The sequence below is a fragment of the Rhinoderma darwinii genome, chromosome 1, assembly GCF_050947455.1.
Source record: "Rhinoderma darwinii isolate aRhiDar2 chromosome 1, aRhiDar2.hap1, whole genome shotgun sequence".
NCBI lineage: Eukaryota > Metazoa > Chordata > Amphibia > Anura > Rhinodermatidae > Rhinoderma > Rhinoderma darwinii.
In genome coordinates this window covers 245,550,829-245,571,401 of record NC_134687.1, presented here as the reverse complement: position 1 = coordinate 245,571,401, position 20,573 = coordinate 245,550,829, and the positions used below count along the sequence as shown (strand labels likewise).

The following is a 20,573-nucleotide window of genomic DNA, read 5'->3' as shown; positions in this document are numbered from 1 at the left end:
GTCGTACAATATCAGTATGGCCCCATGCACACGATCGTGCCCGTAATTACGACTCGTAATTATGGGCATGGCTGTAATAACGGGAGTTTTTACGGTCGTGTGCATGAGACCTATGGGAGTAAAAGCAAAAAAAGCCGGTAAAGCAAAATGTGCAATATACAATGACTTATATAAAACCTGACAACCCAACCGTGTAAGGCGGGCTCCCCAACCTTACTCATGTAGGTCCAGCCCGATTTTCTTCACGGTTCTATACCATTAAATGGTGAGAACCGGAACGAAGTTAAAAGAAAGAAAAAACCCTACAAAATCAGAGGTAATGTTTATTAAGTAGGATGTTTCCTTTGAAGCAGGCTGAGCCTCAAGCTCGCTCCCGGCACAATCGTGACACGACGGTCTGGACTGAAGTCACAGCTTCTATAAGCGCGAAGTACTGCTCTAAACTAATCAGAGGGAGCACGGAGCCGTAAAACGGGACTGGAAATACAATGACAAGACGTATATTCAGCACCAATAGAAGTTCAGCCACGTCGTTGCTAGCGGCTTCATATCGCGAACAGAGGCCAGCACAAGGCAGTTATTTTTGTCCCATGCCTTCTATCGCCATTTGGAGCGTCTTTCCCCATAATGGCGTTAAAAGGCGGCACACGATTTTACGTAAGTGCAGTTCGACTGTTTGTGTGTTTATAAAGTTTTCCTTGTTCACAGCTATAGGCTCACTGCGTGTGAGGCGGGAGTGCAGTACTGAATCTGATCTGTAGATGTCAGTCAATTGATCGCGCCACATACTCCCACCCAATAACCAAACCCCTCCTTTGTGTCTTTGGCGCCGTTCCTATATAAAGAGGAGCACGCAAGCGCCTCGTAATTGTTTCTTAATTTTAAGAAGTCGTTGTTGTGTTCTTGCTTGGTGTGCTTGAACTTTCCTCTTTAAAATGGACATGAAGAATAGACTCACCTTGGAGCTGAGGAACCGGAAGGCAGCTGAGGTAAGTGGCTTCGTTCTACATGCCCCCGGTAAAATGTCTCGGCTTTGCGTATTTCTTGGTTCACGCTTATGTAATACGGGGTTGGTAGGGCTAAATCTGTTCAGGGCGAACTTCTAATCGGCTATATGGCGTGCCCGTGGAATCTTCATCTTCCGAGCACTCTGAAATCCTGCAGGACGAAGTGCTGACCGTGCTATGCGCGCTCAGGAAGGTGTGTGTGGCCATTATACTTCTCCAAACACGTGGCTGGCCGTGAACTCTCCCGGACCTCGTCCGTCAGGCCTGGGGCATGTTCTGCAGCTCCGACATGGGATATTTTAATGAAAGTTCATTATTTATGTTCGCATTCCCTCGTAAAGCGCAGGCACAGCTCGGTTATCGTGTTTATAGAAGAACGTGTACCGGCTTCCCGCCTTGTATTAGAGGCCGGGGTATAAATAAACCCGCTGCATCGTGTGGCGTTGTCTCCTCTGAGGTGAGGATGCGCCTTCTCCCTGCATGAGGCGGCAGCGCGCTGTCTCCATTACACGCGGCCGGCGTCTCTACTCACCGCCAAATCCTCCACCCACTGAACTGTTTACTCTAGTCCTGTTGAAGCTGCAGCGATGGTAGAAGTTGTTTACTCTGAAGCACATGTGTTCTGAGCGGTACTTGGGTCTTTCTAGCTTTAGCACAACGAGGTTTCTTAATTCTCCATTTTCTTAAGTCACCATTGTTTCTATATTTACTCTCCTTGCAAGCCACATGTGCGCACCGTCTCCTTAACCAGCAACAAACCTGAACCCTCCCACAGATTTCTCAAAAAAATCAAATGACTCCATTTCTCATCCCATTGAGTGACCTCTCCTGCACACTGGAAGTAATTTCTTGTTCAGCGGTTTTTGGGATTCGCTTTTTAATTCAGCAGGTCGCTATATTGAGGCATTTGCAGCCCTCTTCCTTTATGGAATACGAACTGTGTCTAATCTGCTCAGGAATAATTTTTCTCCATCCACAAAACTTGTGTGGGCTGTTAAACTGTCAGATGCTCCTTGGCCGCAAAGTGCGGCATTTACTTTTGTGTGGAAATAGTAAGAGTTCAGCATGGCTGTCAGATGCTCCTTTAGCAATGTCCAACGTCTTCATGTCATGAATTTTCTCTTAACAGCTTTTAACATTCATCCTTTTCAAGTAAGCCTATGGAATGCTATTGATCTGTTACTTGTATAGCGCCGACCTACTCCGCAGCACTTTACTGACTTTCTTGTCCCTAGTGGGGCTTACAATCTACGGCATTGCATGGCTAATATTACACATTCATGCCTGGTTTCCGTAATTGTAAGATTTATTATTTTTTTTACAATTTGAATACTGGTATTTAAGAATCTTTGCTTTCTTAGGAAAGGATTCCGTCAGTCTGGAATGAATACTGGTGTAATATGGCAGCCTCTGTGACAGGGGGTGGAGTTCTTAACCGGAAGCTAGTGGGTGTGATGTGATGGAGAGCATGTTTGGTTGAGAGCAGCGTTTTTCACGACACTCCAGAAATGCAGTAACTCTCCTAATTGAGGATATCGGCTAAAACTGGCCATAGAGGGGTGTTTATTACTATAGTGCTCTGCTCATCCCATGTAAGGCAGCAATCTCATTAGACTTGACTGACTACATTATTAAAAATGTATACAGTGTGCAATGACTGTTACTGAAGAAACTTAGTGCAATATATTTCTTTAAAACTGATTGTAATAAGCAATGAATATGCCGTGTGCTTTAAAGTGTTTGTCTCCCCATCTTGCCTCAGGTTAAGGAGATGGTTTTGGATAACTGCCGTTCAGATGATGGTAAAATTTGTGGACTTACATCTGAGTTTGTGAACTTGGAGTTCTTGAGCATGATAAACATAAACTTGTTGTCAGTAGCTAATCTTCCGAAACTGGAGAAATTAAGGAAGGTAAGTTGTCGTGGTGTTTTTTCCCATGCTGTTAATTCAATGTTTCATTTTACTGCTGAAGCCAGGGTTCTGGTTTCATGGTTCAATTTTAGGAATGTCATCCAACCATTGAAATGCTGCTAATCTATCAATTGGCTGCCCTATTTAAGGCCAGCATATTGGGACAGGTGTACTGTTGTACTATTAGCCCAAACAGCACAAGGCATTGTGCTGTTGGTTAAAGGGGTTGTCCCAAAATTAAATGTTATCCCTAACCACAGGATAGGTGATGTGCTGGCACTTCCACCGATCACAAGCATGGGTCTCCCATTCCTCCAAATGAATGAATGGAGCAGCAGGTAGAGCATGCGCCCTGCTAACTACATTCACAGTCTATGGTACTATCGGAGATAGCGGTGTACACCGCTCCGTTTGGAGGAATGGGACCCCTGTTATTGTGATCGATGAGTTCCAGTGGTTGATTCCACACTGATGTAGCTACTTACCTGCAAACGCCGATGCTGCTGCAGAATCAACTGAAGCCTCTGGTGCCGATGTGTCCTCGCTCGTCTGACACGATGCAGGACCTGTGAGTGACGTCACAGCGTGATCTGGCAGAAGCTGGGTGTTCTGGAGAGAAGTGGATGATACTTCTCATCAGAACGCCCAGCTAGTAAAAGTATTAAAAACGCCCCGATGTACGCACATAATACACGCCCACTTGGACTTTTACTTTTAAACACACCCACTTGGACTTTTGCAAGCCTCATTTGCATAACTACAAAAATGGTCATAACTTGGCCAAAAATGCTCGTTTTTTAAAAATAAAAACGGTACTGTAATCTACATTGCAGCGCCTATCTGCTGCAATAGCAGATAGGGGTTGCAAAATCTGGTGACAGAGCCTCTTTAAGTCTTCGTAACTGCGATCTGCTAAATTTGCCAGTGAAAGCAAATGTCTAAGGCCTCCCACACACGAGCGTGTTCTGTCCGTGATGTAGGGACTATGTCGGCAGTATTTCCCGGACCGAACACGCAGGGAGCCGGGCTCCTAGCAATCAGTTATGTACGATGCTAGGTGTCCCTGCCTCGCCGTGGGAAAACTCCCATACTGTAATCATGTTTTCAGTACGGGACAGTAGTTCCGCGGGGAGGCCGGGACCCCTAGCGTCGTAGATAACTGACTTTAGGAGCCCGGCTCCCTGCAGTGTGTTTGGTCCGGGAAATGCGGCTGACATGCGATCCATGTATCATGGACCGAACATGCTTGTGTGATTCCGGCCTAGCTGTGTTTAAGCCCATTTCACTTAGTTTGTTTAGTAGCATGTGATTTTTGGGTGCATAGTTCATTGGTTTGTGGCATTTTTGTGGTTGGTTATGGTTTTTAGCAAAAAGCTCTAGTGAGGGTTCTGTTTTTTTCAGGGATAGGCTTAGTTACATCTAACATGCGTATGTCCTAACCCTACATTTATCATGTGTGCTTGCAGCCTCTTGGAGAAAGTGTGAATCCATTCACAGTAGTGGAGGGTATGCACACAATTGGGACCAACAGGAATTCCTCTAAAATCTGTATCTTGTTTTCTGCAGTTGGAGCTTAGTGATAACCGAATTTCAGGTGGCTTGGAAGTGCTTGCAGAGAGGACACCAAATTTAACACACTTGAATCTCAGTGGTAACAAGATTAAGGACATAAACACTCTGGAGCCCCTTGTAAGTTATACAAACAAAGTATTTATACTCACAATGTGATCCTCCTTTTATTTATTGCTTAAGGGTATGTTAAAACTGTTTGTTTTGGAGCGTAAAAGCCTCGTTCCAACACACTTGAAATAAGCCTGCAAACCGTTTCCCATTGATTTCAATGAGAAATACTGTGCTGTACACATGTGGTGTATTTTTATGCTGCGGAGTTCCAATAACGTAAAATAACATGTCACTTCTTGAGGTGGTTAGAGCTGAATTTCCATTATTATGAAACAGCTCAAAATAAGCTTCATTTTCCGCTTCAAAAGCTCCTTGAAATCAGAGGCGGTTTCCCCTTAAACAGCCTTGTAATTTTCAGCCACCTTTTTGTGCATGTGAATACCTGCAAGGGTTCTAGCATTTTCTTCCAGTGGATAGCTGATGAATGCTGGAATGATGGGACTGTGGATTTAACCCTATGCATTAAAAAGGGGGAAAATCTCTCTTAACCGAATGAGCCTGTTAATTGGTAGGGAGCAGTGGAGATAAGTTAGGATGCATGCAGATGAGGTGTTTTTGGCTGAGTGGTGAAAAAAAACACCTAAATCATGGCAAACCATGTGATTTCCGGTGTTTTGCCTGTGTGGTTTTTACAGGTGACATTAGTCAAATGTATCACTTGCAATAACCATGTGTGGTTTTGTCATGATTTTTAATTTTGTTTCTTACCGCTTGGCCAAATAACACATTAACATTCACATTTCAATTTTCCAACATCGTATACAATAGTTACAGCATATCGGGAAATCCCCAACATTCCCCCCTCCCCGCACAGCCCCCCACCATATCTCCGCCCTTTGTTTCTAGTACCATTCCTGGTCAGAGCACATTTCTCTTATCAAGGTTCCCCACCACTCCTTCTTTGCTCCAGACTCTATCACCTCCAGTTCCTCAGACGACTCTCGCCCTTAGTCTGCTCAGTTCAGGTGACAGCACCTCAGGACAGGCCAACCATCTGCTCCATTGTTTCTCAAAATTTTTTCCGTGCCCCTTTTAGAAAATATCTTATGCTCAATCAGGATATTATAATTCAACATTACTACTATTTCCCTCATCCCTGGTGGCTCCGCGTCCAGCCAGTGTTTAGCAATCATTTCCTCGTTTGATATAATATTTTGGCAATTGCCAGACTTGCCATTCTGTCACTCTCCAATTCTCCCAAAAACCTAATCTGATTGTGTTGTGACTTGCTGTACTTCAGGGAGTCGAGGGAACCGTGTGTTCAGTGTATGAGATGTCACACAAGCAGGAGTTAAACACCAGGAAAGTGGTTTTGACAGAGACTGGTTTAGGCACTGTTTAAACATGTATGATTTGCCACAGGGAAATAGCCACTGATTTCTGACATAGACCATGTTGTAAATACGAGGCTGACACTGATTTCTGAAAGGTCCACATGAGATTTTATCCCATGTGGAATCTACAGGAACAAGTAGCCTGCTACTTGGGCTCTTATTTTTTTATTTAATTGGGTTATACAATTTTCCAATATACCTTCTGTATTTCAAGATCTCTGCCTGTTCAGTAGAATCATTTCTAGTTTACTTCCAGTGTAAAAATGTTCTTATGGTCACAGGTATTGGGATCATTAAGACACAGTGCTAATACACATATGGAAACGAGTTGTTCGCCTGTGTCCATCACATGACCGTGTACAGTTTTATCCACAAAGTAAATGAAGGCTCATACTGAATAACAAGCACCACTCTTAAAACTGAAATTACATTGGATGGCCTATATTGTACATGTGATCGGCGCTGTAATTTAGATTACAGCAGTGTTTTTTTTATTTAGAAAAACGATAATTTTTGACTGAGTTATGACCTATTTTAGCTTTATGCTAATGACTTTCTTAATGGACAACTGAGTTTTACTTTTTTGGCCAAGTGGGCATTGTGGAGAGAAGTCTATGACTGAGCAATCAGCGTCATACACTTCTCTCCATTCATTTACATAGCGATATAGCTATATCGCTATGTGCAGCCACATACACAAACGTTACTGCAGTGTCCTGACAGTGAATATACATCACCTCCAGCCAGGTCGGGATGTCTATTCAGATTCCTGACACTTGGCTAACATTTCTGTGAGATTTACAGCAAGACATGCGTAATCTCGTGAGATTACTCTGTAAACTGTCGTTTAAAACGAAATTACTCTTGCCTTGCTGTAAATCTCACAAGCGTTAGTGAAGTATCAGGATTCTGAATACACCTCACGTACAGGCTGGAGGTAATGTATATTCATTGTCCGGACACTGCTGTAACGTTATAGTGAGTTCATGTGGCTGCTATATCGCTATGTGCTGTGTAAATGAATGGGGAGACGTGTATGACGCTGATTGGTCAGCGTCATACACTCCTCTGTACAACGCCCACTTGGCCAAAAAAGTAAAGCATGCCCAGTTGTCCATTAACCTGTTAGTGACCGCTAATATGCCTTTTCACGTCTGTCACTAATAAGGCTTTATTCGGATGCATAAGCCTTTTTACAGCACTGCATCAGGATAAACAGAGCAGGGAGCTGTCAAATCTCTCAGCTGCCAGATGTAGCTGGGGGCGTCCCTGCTCGAACGTGTGAGATCGATGTATCGCTCACTTGTTTAACCCTTCAGATGCGGTGCTCAATAGCGCGCACTGCATCTGAGTGGTTTTGGAGAGGGAGGGAGCTCCCTCTCCCACCAACACCCGGCGATAAGATCGCTGAGTGTGTCTCAGATGGCAGCTGGGGGCCTAATAAAGGCCCCCAGGTCTGCCTGTAGTGAATACCTGCTAGGTCATGACGGAGGCATGACCTAGCAGATGCCTGTCAGTTTTAAACTGACAGGCAGTAATGCACTGCAATACAAAAGTATTGCAGTGTATTATAATAGCGATCGGATGATCGCATATTAAAGAGGCTCTATCACCACATAAGTGCCCTATCTTCTACATAATGTGATCGACGCTGTAATGTAGATTACAGATTGGTCAGCGTCATATACTCCTCTGTACAACGCCCACTTGGCCATATAGTAAAACACGTCCAGTTGTCCATTGAGAAACTCATTAGCATAAAGCTAATATAGGTCATAACTCCGTCAAAAATGATCGTTCTAAATCTAAAACACTGCTGTAATCTACATTACAGCGCTGATCACATCATGTACAATATAGGCCACTTATAATGTGGTGACAGAGACTCTTTAAAGTCCCCTAGTGGGACTAGTAAAAAAAAGTTTAATAAAGTTAATAAAAAAAAATAAACACTTTCTCCTTACAAAATGCTTTACTATTAAAAAACGAAAGTAAAGTTACGCATATTTGGTATCGCCGCGTCCCTAACGACCCAGACTATAAATCTATTCTATTTAACCCGCACGGTGAACGCTGTAAAAAATTAAGTCAAACTGGAAAAATTGCTGTTTTCTGTAAATCCTGACTTAAAATAAATGTGATAAAAATTTATCAAAAAGTCGCATCTACTCAACTGGTACCAATAAAAACTACAAGTCGTCCCGCAAAAAAAAAAAGCCCTCATACAATTGCATCGGTGGAACAATAAAAAAAGTTACGGCTCTTCAAATATGGAGACACAAACAAATAATTTTGAAGAAAGTGTTTTTACTATGTAAAAGTAGTAAAACATACAAAAACGATACAAATTTGGTATCGTTGCAATCGTAACAACCAGCTGAATAAAGATATCATGTTATTTATACCACACGGTAAACGGCGTAGATTTAGGACACGGAAGAGTGGCACAAAAAAAGTTAACAAAAGTTAATCAATAAATCTGTACCTCAAAATGATGCTATTAAAAAATACAACTTGTCCCACAAAAAGCAAGACCTTATACAGCTATGTTGACTTAAAAATAAAAAAGTTATAGCTCCTGGAATGCGACGATGGAAAAACGTAAAAAATGTCTTGGTCATTAAGGTTTAAAATAGGCTGGTCATTAAGGGGTTAAGAGTCATTAGCATAAAGCTAATATAGGTCATAACTCCATCAAAAATGATAGTTTTTCTAAATAAAAAACACTGCTGTTATCTACATTACCGCGCCGATCACATTATGTACAAGATAGGCCACTTATAATGTGGTGACAGAGCCTCTTTAAGCTTCGTTCACATCTGCGTCGGGCTTCCGTTCATAGGTCCCGCCACACCTTTGTCAGGGGAGCCCATGAACGGAAACTATGGCTTTCCGTTTGCATTACCATTGATTTCAATGGTAATGCTGCTGTCGCAAATGGTTGGTTTGTCTCTGTTCCGTAAGGTTTGTTTTTTGGCCGAAACAATAGTGCAGTAGACTACGCGATTGATTTTGCAGATGTGAACAAAGCCTTAGATCTGATCAATACTGTGGTGATCCTGTGTTAGAGACACACGTCCTGCTCTCAGCTAAGCAGTCGGTTGCCTAAATATCTTCCCCACAATACATGCACTGAAAACAAAACCTTGGTCAAACTGTGTCCATGGCTATTTTTGTTTTTTCCATGATTAGTGGCCACAAATTCAGAACTTCTCCATTGGTACATTTACATGTGAGGTGTCAAATTGTGATGGCTAAAATTAATGCGTTTCTCTAGTCAAAATGTCTTTAACCTGACTCTTTTTTGCTATTCACAGAAAAAACTAAATCCCCTCATGAGTTTAGATTTGTTCAACTGTGAAGTTACCATGCTAAATAACTACAGGGAGAGTGTATTTGCATTGCTGCCCAAGTTAACTTACCTTGATGGCTTTGATGCTGATGACCAAGAGGCACCTGATTCAGATCCAGAGCCAGATGGTGAGGATGCAGATGAGAATGGTGAAGGTAGGTAAAGCTATATTCAATACTAGAGCTAGCTTTGAGTGCCTTACTTGGGAAACCTCAAAGTAATAGGTTTTATATTCTGTATAAAATAGATAATTAGATTTTAAAAAAAAAATATCCTCTTAGTGATATAAGCTTTGGCCCCTTAACTGGATGAGGCCTAGTTTTGGCCTCAAAGGGAGTTTGCCACTAAGTTTGGAGCCACTAAAGCACACCAGCATGTCATTATGCAGCTCCGGTTTAGTGTTCCAAACATACCCATGTCAAAACTTAGGGTATGTTCACACGGCTTATTTTCGGCCGTTTTCCAGGCCGTAAACGCCCATGAAATCTGAAGCAGAACGCTTCAACATCTGCCCACTGATTTCATAGGGAAAAACGTCATCCTGTTCACACGGGCAGTTCTTTTATGTGACCATTTTGAAGAAGGGCTGTGTTAAACTGCTGCGAAAAAGTGCATGTCACTACTTGAGCTGTTCTACGAGCCGTTTTTCATGGACTCTATATAGCAAAAATGGCTGTAAAAAAGATGCAAGTTGCTGAAAATCAGGAGCAGTTTTCCCTTGAAAGCGGCTCCATTTTTAGTAAGCGTGTGCACATACCCTTAATGTTTGTCCAGTGAATTGTAAGAACTTACAAGTTATAGAATGAGTCCTGAGGCATAGGGCATGTTGCGTAGATGAAGCTGAGGACTACTGTGCATGGATATTTTCTCAAATACACACCCTCCATGACTGCACATCCGAGGTTGAATCTCTACACGGACTGCAACACACAAAAGGTTAAACGTTGCACGTTGTCTACTAACAAAAAACCTGTCAACATTGCACAGAGAAAATGATAAGGGAAGAACAGCCCTCTTTAATTGATGGAATTAGAGCTATTGTAAAGCAGGAAGTTCAGACCTCCTTGGCTTTCTTTTCCCAAACATTTGTGCTGTCTATACCATCACCTGCACCTAAAAAGAGAAAGCTGGCTGTAGAAATTAAGTCAGACGACAGCGACTCATATATTCCTTCTATATATAGAAGATTACTTAGAATTGTCACCCCTCCCTCCCCCCCCCCCCCCCCCCCCCCGGATTGAGGAGGTTAAAAAATAGTATTTTTTTGTCTGAATTTACTGACTAATATCTGCTGTTAGAGCCATTCAGGAATCTCGTTCTATACATGACTAAATGTTTGCAGAGCTTATGCCTAAAACTACTTGATTTTCCCATTCATGAAAACCTAATAGCTGCCATAGAGGAGGTGAGCAATGTATAGATGGCTCAACCAATTAGAATTCCACTTAAAAGCAGGTACCCCTAGAGAGGATATCATAGCGTCCCTACCACTCCTACAGAAAGCTACAGGATTCTTAGCTGACGCATCAGCAGAATCAGTCAAAAGTGTCAGCCAGAGCTGGCATTCTATCCAATACCACCAGATGTTCTCTGGCTTAAAGAGGCTCTGTCACCACATAAGTGGCCTATATTGTACATAATGTAATCGGCGCTGTAATGTAGATTACAGCAGTGTTTTTTTATTTAGAAAAACGATCATTTTTGATGGAGTTATGACCTGTATTAGATTTATACTAATGAGTTTAATAATGACCAACTGGGTGTGTTTTACTTTTTGGCCAAGTGGGCGTTGTACAGAGGAGTGTATGACGCTAACCAATCAGTGTCATACACTTCTCCCCATTCATTTACACTGCAGATAGCAATATAGCTATATCGCTATGTGCAGCCACATAAAAACACTATAATGTTACTGCAGTGTCCGGACAATGAATATACATTACCTCCAGCCAGGACATGATGTGTATTCAGAATCCTGTCACTTCTGTAGCGTCTCTGATATTTATAGCAAGGCAAGCGTAATCTCGCGAGATTACGATGTAACCTGTCATTTCAAACGAGATTACGCTTCCTGTGCTGTAGTGTCGGGATTGTGTTAGCGAAGTATCAGGATTCTGAATACACATCACGTCCTGGCTGGAGGTAATGTATATTCATTGTCCGCACACTGCAGTAACGTTAGTATGTGGCAGCACATAGCGATATAGCAATGCATTCAGGTAATTCCATGGGCGCAAGCTCGCTTAAAGGCAATGTGTTGCCAGAAAAACATGTTTTTGTTTTTTTAAACAAACATTTAGTGTGTAGGTGATTAAACACTGTTCAAATTTTTTTTATTTTTTTCACGAGTCAGGAAATATTATAAATTAATTCTAATTTATAATATTTCCCATTGCTTGTCACTAGATGGAGCTATTCCCAAAATTGCAGCATTGCATGTGTTAAAGCAACCACATTGCTTTATGCTGCAAAATTGGGTAAAAAGCCTCGCTCTAGTGAGCTCTCAGAATCCCCCCCTCCTTTATCCTGGCTAGTGCCGGGATAAACGAGGGGTTTGAGCGGTCTAACCTCCTACACTGTGTGTCGCCATTTTTTGAGCTAACACACAGTGTAGAAGGTTAACATACAATAGTAAATGTACACGAACATACATATAAATCTCTTACCTGCTCCTGCCGCCGCGGCTCCCTCCGGCCCGTCCGCTCCATCTGCTGCCGCTGGTCCAAGTGCACAAGTCCGGAAGCCGCGACCGGAAGTAGTAATCTTACTGTCCGGGCGCGACTTCCGGTCCACACGAAAATGGCGCCGCACGGCGCTCATTTCAAATTGGACTGTGTGGGAGCGGCGCATGCGCAGTTCCCACACAGACGGCGTACATTGAAGTGGATGGGACGGGAGCCGTTCGCAGTCCCTATGGGACTGTGGCTGCCGTATTCCATGTCTGTATGTGTCGTTAATCGACACATACAGAAATGGAAAAAAAAAATGGCAGCCCCCGTAGGGAAGAAAAAGTGTAAAAATAAGAAAAAGTAAAACACAAACACACAAAAAAATATAAACATTTTTAATAAAGCACTAACATCGTTAACATATTAAAAAAAAAATTGTGATGACACTGTTCCTTTAAGGATGTTGCAGGCGTTGGCCCTTTCAGAATGGGACAGACCCCCCTTATCTGTAGACAAGAAAATAAGATTGCCCATAGGAGTGAAACATTCAGTAAATTTGTGAACACGCAGAGGAAATTTAAATGGTGGGGCAGCTTGGCATCTTTCCCCTGTGACTGCCATCTCCACAGACACTAGCAAAAGAGGCTGGGGGGCAGTGGTCTCCCACTAATAATTTCAGGGAGTCTGGCCTCCAAAGGACACCTCACTCATCCAACTTTCTGGAACTGAGCAGTCCTGGAAGTATTGAGGGTGTCAGAACATCTTACAAGCGGCTCAAATATAAAAATGTATTCCGACAACATAACCACAGTGGCTTACTTGAATCATCAATGAGGAAAAACCTCCAGATTCGATCGGCCCAAATCTTTAACTGGGCAGAACATCTCTGCCCTCCACCTAAAAGGGTCTCTAAACGTACAGCCATTCCTTCTCAGTTGGAAGGATCTCAGTCCTCAAGAATAGTGCCTAAACAAAGATATTCTATCACATCACACAGTTGTGGGGCAGTCCAGAAATAGGTCTATTTGTGAATCAAAAAAACTAAAAAGTGGAAAAATACTTTGCAGTAATTCCAGTTTAGGAGTAGACGCCCTGTCTCACAACTTGCATTTCTCACTAGCCTATGCCTTCCCCTCCATCGCTCTTTCAAAGTCCTTCAGAAGATCCACAGAAAAGCTCACGGTAATCCTAGTAGCTCCTGTATGGCCCAAGAGGGCTTGGTATGGCCTACTTCGCAGCCTAAAGATAGCAGAAACCTTGATCCTGCCATCATTTCTTGGCCGTCTGTACCGAGGGCCTATCCATCACGAGAACCCTCAAATTCCAGCTACCAGCCTGGCTTCTGAGAGTGCATTCTTAAAAGCTAGAGGTCTATCTGAAGCAGTGGTTAAAACTCTTCTGACAGGCAGAAAAGAGGTCGTTGATGCTATATAAAAGGTATGGAAAAAAATTCCTGTCTCAGTGCAAGGATGATATCCCTAACTTATGCCATCCAGATATAGCTCAGATCTTCATTTTTACAAGCAGCTCTAGGCAAATGGCTAAGTCCTGCTACATTAAAAGTTCAGGTTCCTGCACTTCATTCATATTTTGACCAAGATTTAGCAAATCATCGTTGGATTAAGTTTATTTTCTTGGGCCGATGGGTTATCCCTTATTAAACAGTCTTACCTTCCCCCGTGGGATCTAAATATTGTCTTAAAAGGTCTAACATCCTCTCCCTTTGAACCCCTAGCAGATTTTGTAATTAAATCTTTCCTGGAAAGCAGCCTTTCTGGTCACTGTTGCCACGGCTAAAAGGGTAGGGGAGAATCAGGCTCTCAACGCGTCAACCATATCTTTAGATTTTTCGATGATCGAGCCCGCCTACGCCCTGATCCTACCTTTTTTTTACCTAAAGTAGTCTCCCATTTTCATGTCACAAGATATTATTATACTCCCCCCCCCCCCCCCCCCCCCAAGAACCAGGGAACAAAGAGGAAGAGTTTCCATACACTAGATGTTAGAACCATACTTGCCTACTTGGCAGCTACGAAAGACTGGAGGATAGATCACAACTTATTTATCCAGCCTTTTGGAGCAAATAAGGGGAAGGCAGCCTCAAAAGGACTCTTTCCAATTGGATAGGGAGAGCCATCTGTGAGGCTTACCTAAATCAATGTTTATCCCCTCCAGATAAATTAAAAGTTCATTTGATTAGAGCCATGTCAACCTCTTGGGCTAAAAATATTTAACGCCTCAATAGAACAGATTTCTATTTCCACTTGGTCCTCTATCCATACATTCGTGAGACTTTTATAAATTACAACTTTCCTACCGAAGGAAAGATCACTGTTGTGAGAGTCCTGAAAACTGCAATCCCTCCCTAGTAGTATTTATGTGCTGTTATGGAGGGTGTATTTGAGAAAATAGAATTAGTACTTACCGTTAATTCGGTTTCTATTCAATCCTCCATGACCGCACAGTTATTACCCTCACAATGTGTATATGCCCTTCACCAATATGTTTATGGAGTAATAGATATGTTGGATGCAATGCCATTCGGTTATTTGAAATACATGGAGGTGGGGCCGGGCTATTTAACCTTTTGTGTGTCCCTGTTGGGGGTGGAGATTCAACCTCCGATGTGCTGTCATGGAGGGTTTAATAGAAACCGAATTACCGGTAAGTACTAATTCTATCTTAACTAATTGCTGGCCACACCAAAACCGAGAGTTTAGGCATGTTTGGAACACTAAATGCCATGCTGATAGTTAAGTGGCTCAAACTTATTGATACCTTTTTTGACTTCCCATCCATTCACTGTACATTTAAACTGCTGTGCAGGAAGGGGTCAAAAGACTATTTCAGTTTCGGGAAATTTTGTTTACGGAGGTTTCCTGCTTCTAAGCTGAGGGAGGCCACTGCGAGGTTGAGACTGTTAGGCCGGGTTCCCACAGGTCGAATACATAAAGACTGTGCAGCGTATCCGATCAGGATCCCCCGCAGCACGTCCCGTCCGAAAAAAACCTCGTAATTACTGCATGATTATGGCCATTATGACTGACTAAAGCGCCCCTCCTCTGCGGTATTGCCTCCCTGGATGATGCTGTAGCCCATGTGACAACTGCAGCCTGATCGGCTGCAGCGGGCAAATGTGGTGAAATGTCATCCCAGGATGCCGGATTGGCGGAAAAAGCAGAGTTCTGGGTAAGCATGGCTTTTTTTCTAAGCTGCGATTTTTGCGACCGAATCGCTGCAGTTCTGTTGCAAAAGTCGCAACACTTTGCTATCTATTGCGGGTTTTGCATCCCCATTGAATTCGATGGGAAAAACCTGCATCAAACGCAGCATGGACATGAGATTTTCAAAATCTCATCCACTTTGCTGCTACTGTAATGCAGTGGAATTCCATTGCGGAGATGCTGCAGCGTTTACCCTACGTTGGAACCCAGCCTTAGTGTGTAGCATGTGCACAGGAAGCATTTGATTTTTTTTCCCCGAACTTCATGATTGTTAGCTGCCTATTTCTGTGTATCATGAACCAGCTCGAGGGGGGGGGGGGGGGGCTAAAAAGCATCGGAGGTAAGTCCTGTCACAGCTTTCTCTTCAGTGTGTGGCTTTGGCTGGTTCTGTGAACGTATTGGCACTGAGGGAACCGCTATTCTGAAAGGGTTTCTCTGTGGTCTGCATAATACACAGGAAATACTAGATGGCTGATAAAGTAGTAATTCTGAATGCAGTATAGTGCAGACTCCTGGCTGGAAGTGAGAATTTTATTTTTTACCTGATTTGTTGCTGATTAGTAGTGCGTTACGATGCACTGACAAATAAATTCAAGTTTGAGATTTGATTCTATAGAATTTGAGCAAGATCAGTGAATCCGTTATTGTATTCAGTGGCACAGCAAATCTGCAGATGCTGGATAGATGTTTCATGATATTTGGTCTTCACTCCTGAAATGGAAGTAAAAATTGTCGTCTGAGGGGAAATCTGCTATTGTGCTGTGAATGATGGCTATTTAGGAAAGCATTCATTTTTTTTTTTTTCCTCAATCAATAGATATCCTTTAGTTTCAGGAGTTTCTCTAGAGCTTAGCACTAGCTTTTTACTGCTCAGACTTATTTTGCAGGAAGAAAAATCTGCCTGCCAATTGTTTGCTGCAATTTTCAGTGTTTTTTGCCTACGGCCATTGATGGCCGCGGGCAAAACACTTTCTCTGCCACCTGCTAATTTCAATGGGCGATTAGAGGTGGAACTGTGGCAAGAAAGAGCATGCTACTTTTTCTTCCCACAAGCAGCTAAAGACTGCCATGGGAAAAAACCTCCACATCCCATTGAAATCAATGCGAGGCGCTTTTTGCCGCTGATTCAGACAGTTTCCGCATCAACTATGAACTGGGATATTTGAGTCAAGGGGCTTCATGTTTAGTGCTGGTCAGTCCTCACAAATGCTCAGCCTCTAGGCTCAGATAGGTAAAGCCCGTAAAATCTGCTCAGAAATAACATTTCTTTAACTTTTCAATGTGAACTAAACTAGTAAAACAAATTTTACTTGAATTCACTGACTATTTTGTTTAACTGATTCATAGCTGAAAACTGATGAATACTACTTACAATTTCCATACTTTGGGGTGTGTTTTGAAGTTTATTTCTGTGCTATAAGTGTAATTGTTTTCCTTTGCAGAAGGGGAGGATGATGACGAGGATGAACTTGATGAGGATGAGCTGGATGATGAAGATGATGAGGTTAGTTTCTGATTTATTTATTTATTTTTTTCTTAGAGCTGAAATGTGCTCTAGGGAGCTACTACTATGAAGTAACATTTAAGCTCACTTGCAAAGAAGTGTGAAAAAACTCAATGTATAGGTATACTTATACAAGTTATCACCATTGGCTATTAACAGTACACTTTGCATTGTGTGTATTACTTCTGGATTAGTGTAAATGCATATCACAATATTTCAAACAGTCATATAGTAGTGCCAGCCGATGTATTTAACATGTCCCGAATTAATTCAAGCTAATTCAGAGCCCTTATCTAGCAGACCTGGTAATCTTCTCAGGATTGCGAGTGCAATCGGTTTACACGGAGATGTATTTCATGCTCTAAGCTTTACAATCAGCTGATGAACAAGCGTTTCTTCGTTCAACAGCTAATCGTTGCCCTGTTCACAGGTCAATGATCGGGAGCAAGTGTTCATATGAACGCTCGTTTGCCTGATTAACCAGTGTAAAAGGGCCTTTACTTAAGGACTGGTCGTCTTCGAAGGCTGTGTGGGTTTTTTTGCCTTAATTGTAAGCTTGTGCCGGTAGTTGATCATTTTCTTACTTTTAGGAGGAAGAGGAGGAGGAGGAGGGAGAAGAGGAGGAAGAGGATGAAGGTAAGATTAAAGAGCATGTATTGGCAGCAAATGTCTTGCTGTTTTAAATCTTGTTTGTATTATACATAGATTTTTTTTATACTTTGTTACGGAAATGTTATTGGAAGAAAGAAGAATCCTCTGAGTGCTGGGGATTTAATCAGGGCTCTATTGTACTGCTGGAGGTGTAGAAAAGGCAGAATAGCAACACCGTTCACACTGACAAGTTGCTTTTACATGTGATTTGAGGCAGATTTCTTGCATTGCAGATTACTTTTCCCATAGGATTACATTGTAACACTTTCATACTCCAGAAATGCAAGACAAGTACACCACATGTGACTGCACCTTCAAAGGCTCTGTACACTTTAAAAATAAAAAATAAATCATGTCTGATTGCAACTTTCAAAATACATTTTATTTAAAAATCACTTTTTGAGATGCAGCTGCTTTGCATACTGTATACAGAGCAGTTGAGGCCTGTATCTGTCCGGTCCATGAGACTGACTGGATCAAACTATCTTATTACATCGAAGTTCATAACTTAGATGTGATTGATTACAGGTGAACCAGTCAGTCTTGTGGACCTGACATATACAGTTCTCGGTGTTTGATACAGCTGCTCTGTATAAAAAGCAGCTGTATCTCAGTAAAAATAATTTTTAATAAAGTATTTTGAAATACCACCCACACTGATGCACATTTTTATTTAAAAGAAAACCAACTCAAGTGTACATAGTCACTGGGAGAAGGCTGTATTGCACCACTACTTGGAGACTAATGTAATATTTCTGTCAGTTGACTCCTTAATGTAACTGCTATTAAGGACACTTCCTCTGTACAGACAGTGCAATAGGATGTCTCCAATAATGCTACCCCGTTAAGTAGTGCAAATAAACACCCATACGGATGTGCTGTTGGAAAACAAAGGTGTTTTGGAAGGCTGTAAGGAAAAAACTAAAATGAAGGAAATTGTAAAGAAAAGCGCATTCACTGTTTTTTTTCTTTACAATTTTCATGTTCTTGTAATAGTGAACCTCTTGCTTAGCAAACGTAACACTTTGGTTTTATTGTAAATACAGATACACCCCAGGGAGAAAAGCGAAAAAGGGAATTGGAAGATGAAGGTGATGACGATTTTGATGAGGAAGAAGATGATGAATAAGACACAAGGCTACTGGATGTTTTTTTATGGACTGTGTCTGGGCTGGCCACCAGTGCATGTGGCAGTGTCTCTTGATCACTGTATACAGCTGTCAGCCACCCTATTCAAGTATTTTATTTTTTTCCCTGTTTTCTGTTGTGTAGGGCTGAGATGACTTTTTCTGGTCTGAAATTGTTTGCCGCTTTATTTAAACAGATGGCCGTTTGAGCTATTTGCGGAGTCAGATCATAGAATGTCCCCAATTCCTTTTTTTTTTTTTTCTTTTCTTCCCTCTCCCGCCACCCCTCCCCTGGAATTTTCTGTGAAAGTTCTGTGGTTCCTCTGATCTGTGAATGGTGCACGGGTGTTAAAAATCTAAGGATGATTCCAAAGACAGTCTCCCTCTATCCTGCTTTTGTGTTCAGTCATGCCTTAATGTGTCCTGCTTTATTTTATCTCCTGAGTCATGTATGATTAACGTTTTGCGTATTTTTGGCAATAAGATTTAACAATGAACTTGTACAAATTGTTTTCAACAACCTTCGTTTCCTTACCACAAGTTGCTGGTGCATTTAAAGTATCTCCCAGCTCACACTGGCGTTATGTATGCAATTCGCTTTGGTGATCTAATAAGCACTATATAGACATTGTAATTCATGGTTTCAAACTGGATTACGATAGTGTTTAGTCCCAATCTTTGCATTCCCACTATCAGATTTTCTTGAAGATTCCAGAAGGCCACCTCGCGTTAAAAATCTTAGGGTTTATTCACATGAACGGGTGTCATTCGGCCATGAAAAACAGTTGTTTTTACGACCAATTTGCATCTGTGCTGGACTATATTTCACAGATCCCTTATAGACTTGAGTTTTTATGAATCTAAAAATAGGACGTGCTATTTTTTTTTTCCAAAGGGCCATTCAAACGGTCCTTTAAAAAAAAAAAAACGGCCAGTTATCCCGTTCATGTGAATAAGGCATTAGAGAACCTGCCATCTCTCCTGACATGTCTATTTAAAAAAAAAAAAAAAAAATGGTTACCCCACTTAAAATTCATTCTGGGACATTTTTTTTCTTAGAACTCTATTGTGCTGTTCCAGTTGTTCCTCCTAGAAACTTATCAATTAAATTAACCAGTTGGTGGTGTGTCTCGAAAGTATCACTGTCCGCACTGATTAGACATTGTGTAGGGACATACCCCTTTGACAAGGGAAATGGCAACGGCCAGTTGTCAATTGATTGATACATTTCTAGGAGGAATAACAGGAATGGCACAACGCAGAGTTCTAAGAAAATGTTCCAGAATTGTTATCCATACAAGTACTGGCTAAAATAAACATGCCAGGAGGAGAGCTGACCGATCCTTTTCATAATGAATTGTTAACATGCTGCTTGGATACTTCTAAGCATCTTTATCTTTGCTTCTTGGTGTTTGATTGTTTTTTTGCAAACTAGGTTTATGCCTTTTCTTGAAATTCACCCCCCCCCATCATTAACATTCCCTACCTCTGGACTTGTGGTGGCACTGCCATTTATCAGAAGATTTGAAGATGACAAATGGTTGTCTATAGATTTACTTTACCCCAATGCTGTTTTGTTATGCCACTTGCAGCCTTCTAAGTTTTAGAGTTAAAGAGCAGATTCCACTCGCCCACCACATTTAGTGGGGTAGCATGAGGGTCTGGTCTGCATTGAATCTTGCCAATCTCTATAAAATGCTAACGTTAAGAATCTTCCCTTTTTACTCATCGGCTTTTTGGCCAATTAGGGTTGAGGAAATTACTAAGCAAAAAAATTTATAAAGAGAAGTTCTGACCTATTTAACACCCATGTTTTTGTATTTAGTTGTTACAGAAAGCCTTTTTAATAAAATTTGAGGTTTTTAAAATGTTGCGCTTTTTTTTTATTGGTTGGTGTTTTTTTTTTGTTTTTTTTCTTGGTACGAATGTCAATGACAGCAGGATAGGCATTCTAGTGTTAACTCTTTTCCGACGTATTCTCGTATCATAGCCAGGTTGGAGGAATTATGGACCGGGCTCGCTGGCTGAGCCTGCTCCATACAACTGGGTGTCTGTTACATTCATTGTAACAAGCGGGCTCGAGCGTAATCCCGCTAGTTTAACCTTAGAT

General features: G+C 41.8%; 1 protein-coding gene across 2 annotated transcripts; it reads left to right on the top strand.

The window, feature by feature from the left end:
* Positions 1–770: 770 nt before the first annotated feature.
* Positions 771–20,331, top strand: LOC142760202 (putative acidic leucine-rich nuclear phosphoprotein 32 family member C). Of its 2 annotated transcripts, none has more exons than XM_075863234.1 (7): positions 771–989; positions 2,770–2,919; positions 4,486–4,608; positions 9,254–9,443; positions 16,624–16,685; positions 17,276–17,321; positions 18,383–20,331. In XM_075863234.1, exons 1-7 carry the CDS (start codon positions 936–938, stop codon positions 18,463–18,465), a joined length of 708 nt encoding a protein of 235 aa, XP_075719349.1. In that variant the 5' UTR covers positions 771–935; the 3' UTR covers positions 18,466–20,331. The 2 variants fall into 2 exon arrangements, with proteins under 2 accessions (XP_075719349.1, XP_075719358.1); XM_075863243.1 differs by lacking the exon at positions 771–989 and adding an exon at positions 2,576–2,599.
* The last annotated feature ends 242 nt before the right edge of the window (positions 20,332–20,573 follow it).

Bases quoted from the DNA above. Each gene is read 5' to 3' on its own strand.
- LOC142760202 (XM_075863234.1), top strand. From the start codon at position 936: ATGGACATGAAGAATAGACTCACCTTGGAGCTGAGGAACCGGAAGGCA. The intron at 990-2,769 runs GTAAGTGGCTTC...ATCTTGCCTCAG, and splicing joins GGAACCGGAAGGCAGCTGAG to GTTAAGGAGATGGTTTTGGA. The intron at 16,686-17,275 runs GTTAGTTTCTGA...TCTTACTTTTAG, and splicing joins TGGATGATGAAGATGATGAG to GAGGAAGAGGAGGAGGAGGA.